This window comes from Corvus brachyrhynchos, unplaced genomic scaffold (genome assembly GCF_000691975.1).
Source record: "Corvus brachyrhynchos isolate BGI_N302 unplaced genomic scaffold, ASM69197v1 scaffold142, whole genome shotgun sequence".
Taxonomy (NCBI): Eukaryota; Metazoa; Chordata; class Aves; order Passeriformes; family Corvidae; genus Corvus; species Corvus brachyrhynchos.
This window is the reverse complement of record NW_008237226.1, coordinates 2,413,186-2,419,726: the sequence shown is the minus strand read 5'-3', so window position 1 is coordinate 2,419,726 and position 6,541 is coordinate 2,413,186. Positions and strand designations below refer to the sequence as shown.

The following is a 6,541-nucleotide window of genomic DNA, read 5'->3' as shown; positions in this document are numbered from 1 at the left end:
GAAGTTTTAAAGAATAATTAAAGAGTGGATAAATGACACATTTGTAGATCCTACTGTTAGATTCTTTACCAAAGGACCTGCTATACAATTATTTGGGGAACCTGACAGGTGAGTTATATGTGTAATTCTAAATAAATTGCTTAGTGCTTAAAAATACCCAGGAGGATGCTGATTCTTTAAAAATACTTGGAAAAACCACATAGATAGAATAATTTTTGTAAGGAATATTTATTTTCAGTTCCATTTAAACAACCCACTTTTGTAACACATACTAAAATCTTTAGGAAACATTCTAAGAAATTTCAGGATTATAACCACAGGAATGAATTAAACGTATTTCAGTTCTGCAGATTAAAATACAGAATATGTTTGCATCATTCTGCATTTTATTAGGTTGCTGCCTTTTGGTATGCTTTACATTAAAAATACATGACTGACACTCTTTATACCAGTAAGCCTTTTTATTGAAAAAAAATATTATTGCATTAAACTACATTCCCAGGGATTCCTTGAATAAGCTAAAAAAAAAGTCGCTTTGCATGTACAATAGTGCAATTCACTTAGCTACTGTATAATATAAAACACTTTATACAGAGAATACAAAACAAAATTACTAGTTTACATATTATATTAGCCAGAGTATTATCCAGTTTTAAATATAAAGTTGACACTTTTAAAATCAATCTGATCAAATGGCATTTTTATGCAAATTTGCACAGCATATATACATATTGAATGTATTTCAGAAGTGCATCAGATGCAAAGAAAAAGCCCCAAACAGCAACAAAAAAATGTATCATGGTGTGACTCAGGAAAATTTTTTATTGGAATTTTAATGCGTGGGTGATCTGTTTCCTTGGAGTATGTATCAAGAATATACAATCAAGGTAAAATAGATTATTAACTTGGTGTTTGTATATCACTGCCATAAGGATACTGTAACTCTTTAAAAAATCTGTTTAAATAAAATCAAAATTGTAGCACGGCTCCATACATCAGGCTCAATAAAGCTTTTAATAATTATAATAATACATATTTAAAGTACATTACTGATGAAAAACAAGTATGGCAGCAATTAGAGAAAATGTATAATTTCAGCTGTGCCAATAGCTTTATTACATTTCTCCAAGAAAATCCCTTCTGTGCGCTAAGAACCGTATTGGACATCGCCTTTGGTAATCAATGATTCATGTTTTTCTCTTGTGCTGTTTCTGTTCTTAATCTCTCTTTTTCTCCCACTTAAAATATCTCAAAATCCTAATTTCCATTTTTCCAAGAATTAAATTTAATCTTCATTGCCAATTTATTAGTCTTACGATGTCGGTATGTACAATGATGCATGGAAATCCTATGATTTCATTTCTTCTAGGATCCCGTTGTGTGGTGCATACATTAAGGGAAACAAATACATCTATTTCCATAAATGATCTATGTAGTAGGATATGGTTATGTTTGATTTGGTCAGGTTTCTTGCCACAGAAATTTCTACAGTATTAACATTGTCTGTAGGAAGTGTGGATACAAAATACGTGTACGCACATTAAAGATGAGATTAGCCCATCATTCCTTCGGTTCCATATTTTTCTTTTGGTGTTACCTGCTTAGGATACAAATGAACTCTTATACTCATTGAGAACAGCTGGGTTTACTTCAATTGAGATGAAACTGGGCCCACAAATTTAAAAGCCTGTGGGGCTGGAAACGCACCTTTTACGCTGGTATTATCCCTGAACTGCTGGTGATGGCCACGCAGCCCAGTCAGCCCCTTCTAGGGCACAGCATGACCTGCTACTTTAGATGTCCAATTCAGAATGTTTCTACAAAGTTATGATTAATGTTTCCAAGTGGTCCACTGAGTGAGTGATCTCCATCCAAGCAACTAATAATTTTTAGAGGTGTTAAGTCACAGTCAGTGAAATATGTTTGATTCTCAGAAAATAAAGTATTGGAAATACAGAAACTATAAGTAAATTCAGATCTTCTTTTGGGAAAAATTTCAGCCAAAATTGAAAGGAAGAATTGTTAAACTGTGGAAATATTTAGTTTTACATCTTTCCCAAATAAAATTTTTGATTTCCTTTTTTCTGAAGCCATAATTTCAATTAAAGAATTTATCTACAACTTAAACGAGAAAAATAAATATAATTTATGTGCTACTTACATACAGATAAGTAACATCAAAATGGCATGAATCCATTTTGTTAAAATGGATTGAAAAAGTTAAGGTGGGAATCAAACCAAAAGATATTTGAGGGTGCTGGTGTCACCAACCTTTTTCAACACCAAAATGTTTTGCTTCAGCATAGTCTCCATAATTTTTTTTTCTTATGGTTTTTATTCAATAGCTAAAACATCATGTATTCAAAGCTACTTTGAAACACAAACTTTGAAAATACAAAACTAGCAGTCGCAACTTGTAAAGAGATTGGGAAAGTTTGGCATATTACCAGTTTATGCTGAAGAAGCTCCAGAAAGACAGAAATTAAAACAATTCCATTTTACTGCAATGGATCAATGTATTTTGATTAAAACTAAGAAAATTGGTTCTGTTGTATTTTAAAGACACAACTTACTTGCAATTATGTTTTTCAGCTTCTTCAGGTAGCTGAATATATTGGAATAAAGTTCCTCCAAAAGTTTTTTAATGTGTTTTATATTGATTCTGAAAGATAAATTTTGTGCACTACATCATTGCAAATGAATTGAAGTTATTTCAAGTGTTTTTAATCCGAACAAACAGGTACTGTCTGTTGGATACTTCATGGTCCAATTTTACTGGGAAGCATGCCTGCAGTTTAACCATAATTATGAACTTTATTTCATGCTAAATATCCTGTGTTCAGTTAGAAACGTTATAAAAATAGGCAAACTATGCCATTCGAAGAGATGCTGAAGCCTTCATGTATTTCCAGATACACAGTTATTACGAACAATTTCAACCACGCGTTACTCTGAAGGTTGGATACATGCATTCAAACATTGTAGATTCAGAATTTCAATTTGCTTGTTGAGAGTTTGAGAAGCCATGCGAGAATCCTGACATATTTGCTTAGATTTAATATACTTTTAAATTCTCAGTACTTGGACAAGTTTTTCTCTGAGGAGAGCCAGTTTTTGAAGAGTTGATCAGAATTTTACTTCTGCATTTTTATGAATATCAGCATGATTTTAGAGGACCAGCCAATTGTTTCTGTTTGTGAAAGGGATGAAAAATATTTACACATTTTTTGGGACAGACTCTTCCACACATCAGAGCTCTGTTTGGTAGGAAAAAGTGTTGCAGTTTTGGCCAAGGACCTCTGAGGTTCAGAGCCAGCACTAGCTGCTCGGCAATTCTGGGCTGCTGTGGCTCACCCTGATATACCCTATGATCCAGCCATACACAGGCAATGCCAAAGAACTCAGCTTCTTGGTGAGCCTTCTTGGATGCTTGGCTCAGAGAGAAAAGTAGCAGCCTGCTTGTGCCAGCACAGAGCTCCCTATGCTAAGGGAATATTTTGTTATGTACCCGTGGCCTGACTGCAGTCCCTTTACACTGTCCAAGCAACATATGCAGGGATGAAATCACTAAAGTATCTTCAAGATGTTGTGATCCTCTTCTTCTAGTGTTAACTCATCACCCCTCCCTCTGAGCCTCCCTAGTTTACTTTGGTCAGGAGACAGCCCCAGGGTCTGGTGATCCCAGATACCTTATTTTCTGCTCAGTCTAAAATACCTTAACCAAACCAGGCACCCTATCATATACACATTCAGAAAACCAAACCTTTGAGATGTGCCAAGATTGCTCAACTTTAAATTGTGCTACTTTAAATCCCTCAGCAGTGCTGATAGTGATCCCATTTTGTCTGGGTGCTGTGGTCCCATTCCTACTGACCATCATAGACTTCAGGCTATTCTTTTAAAACATTCTGTAGAACGACACTGGCCACCCATCCTTCTTGTGATAGTATCACAAAACGCTTTAAAGCAGCTCTTCCTCAGTGATACAAGAATAAAATCAACATTCATATGCCGTCAGCCAGATTGTGGACTTTAAAATATTTGCTGTTGTGCTCTCAGCAAAACAGTAGATTTCCTCTCCGACATGATTGGATGCTGAATGCTTTATTTTCTTTAAATTTTGGGTTGGAGCCATAGTGAAATCATTTGGGCTAGTTTAAGTAACTGGAAACACTGAAAACTTCTTTTGTTGCAGGTAACTGTTGGGTCTGGATGGAACAAGAATAGTGATGGGGCTCTTGTCCTTGGAATAAGGGATGAACTAAGTGATTTGGGTGTATAGCAGAAGGTGTGGCTGTGTTCAGGTGTGGTGCAAACAATGCTGGGATATATGCAGTGTGCGGCAGTGCAGGGAAGGTCAGTGGAGAAGGGTGGAGGGGAGTAGCAGAAACCAAGTGCAATGGGTGTCCTGTCAGCAAAGCAGGGTAGGTGGGAATAAGGGCTGGTGCTAACGGGGAAAGTGATATGGGGGCAAAATGTGCCTGTGAGAGGGGGTGGAGGGGTGCCAGGGAGAGATGGCTGCCATGGGGGTGCACAGAGGCCGAGACAGCAAAGCGTTGCAGCAGCGTGTGGTGGATGGTGGTGACAGTAGCCTGCTGCTGAACAGGGAGGGCAGGAACTGCTGGTGTTGCAGAGAAGGCAGCTGGTCCTGGGGCAGGCAAAACTTTCAGATGTTTTGCCAGAAGTTGTTTCTGCATGTGCTGCTGGGCTTGCAGCTGCAGCAACCTGTATTTGTCTACTTCTTCTGGTGTGAATGTGATAGGCTGCTGTGTTAAAGGAGGGGAGGTGGATTTACTGTACACTTCTAGGTCATTTAATGTGTTACCATACTTCTGCATAGCATTGTCACAAAGAGAGTCTGAACTGCCTTCTGCCCGGTTCAAGTCCATGTTTACATCATGTAGTTCTTCTTTGGTCTCTGTTGAATTAGCAACAGCAGAATATCTATTAGAGGGAAAAGCACCAGGGAAATCATTTGGTACTGGATCACAGCTTTGTATAAAGGGCTGCACTTCACTAATGAAGAGATTGGATTGTTCCTTTATTGCTGTGTTCCTTTTTATGCTTGGGCTCTGATAGCCTGTTTCAATTTGAATTATGTCTTTAAGAGCACAATGATCATAATCAGTTCCAGGTGAAAGAGTAACATTAGTTATGTCTGATGCTTCAGAGCTGTTTTTCTTCACACTGTTTTCCAACAAACTGATTTCATTATGTCCCATATCATTTTTACCCATGCTTAGCACTTTCTCTGGCAAAGGTAACATTGCAATGTCATCTACTGATGATGAAAACTGAAGAGCAAAGTGACTTTGTGAGTCATCCTTTAATTCTACCCCGCTAATGTTTGAAAATTTCTCTGAATCATGCATTTGTTCCTGGGTTTTCTTAGACTGCACTCTTTCTAAAAGTAACTTGGCTGTCATTGACTTTCTTTTTCCACATATGTCTTTTGCCAGGTTTTTGGAAGAGCAGGTGGCAAAGTTTTTGGACTGACTATTCACATTCAGGGAGTTGTAATGTGCAGTTTCAGCTTTTCCTGGTTCAGCATTACAACCTCTCTCAGCATCCTCCTTTGTTTTGTTGTCACAGTAGTCAGTCTCTTTTGAGAAGGATCCTGAACTGCTGCCTCTTGATATTCTGCTGCTAGATGATCTTTCACTGCTTCTTGAATCACTGGTGGAACCACTTTTGGATTTGTGGTAGCTGCTACTCCTACTATGTGCTTTGCCAAAATGCTGATGTCTACTTCTGCTGTGTTTAGATCTGTCTCTGATTCGTAAAACTTTATGTCTTGAACATCTTTGATATTTAATTGTGCCCCTCTGAGTACAGTTTCTAGTTCTGTGAATTCTACTATGACAAAGATAATCCTCGTCTGTGTCATCTGAAGTGAAAATACACTTGTGCTTTCTGTGTTTACATTTGTGCCTTTCATCTGTCTTGCTTTTTCTTTTACAACAACAAAGCAAATGATTTCTGCCGTGATTGTTTGATGTGGGACTTGCGTAGCTCATGTAGCTACTCGTACTGCTAACTGAAGTGTCAGAATAGCTGGAATGTCTGCCACACGAGGACTTTTGAGGAGATGGGAATCTCCAACATCTCGTGTAACTTCCACATCCTTCATTATCTGAATACCTGCTGTTTGAACTGGATTTACAACTACAGAAACTTCCACTAGAGTATTTTCCACTGTCACTTATGTCACTGCTGCAGCTGACCACATCTTGAAGGGATCTGCAGTCATTTTGGTTTTCAGATTTTTCTTCAGGATCAATTAAATGACATTTTGCAGATTTAGATTTTTTAGTCCTAGACATAAAAGCAGAAAAGGAAATGCTTTCGTTTCTAATGTTCTGAGTTTTTCTTTCACAGCTATGGAAATGATGCTTTAAAGGTCTTCTCAGTGTTGTTGTATAAAGACTTTTTTCTGTCACGTAATCCTTTTGTGAGACATCAAAGTAAGCAGGCACTTTGGGTATATTTTCATTCAAATAATCTGCAATGCATTTTTGACCATTTTCATTAATTTCTTTCC

At 37.4% G+C, this 6,541-nt stretch overlaps 1 protein-coding gene across 1 annotated transcript in view; it reads right to left on the bottom strand.

Moving 5' to 3' along the window:
- Window positions 1-209: 209 nt before the first annotated feature.
- The window catches only part of ZNF804B (zinc finger protein 804B), a 71,423-nt gene continuing 65,091 nt past the window's right edge, over window positions 210-6,541 (bottom strand). The window contains exon 5 of the mRNA XM_017729251.1: window positions 210-6,541. Within this exon, the coding sequence (XP_017584740.1) occupies window positions 4,152-6,541 (2,390 nt within the window). The 3' untranslated portion in view covers window positions 210-4,151.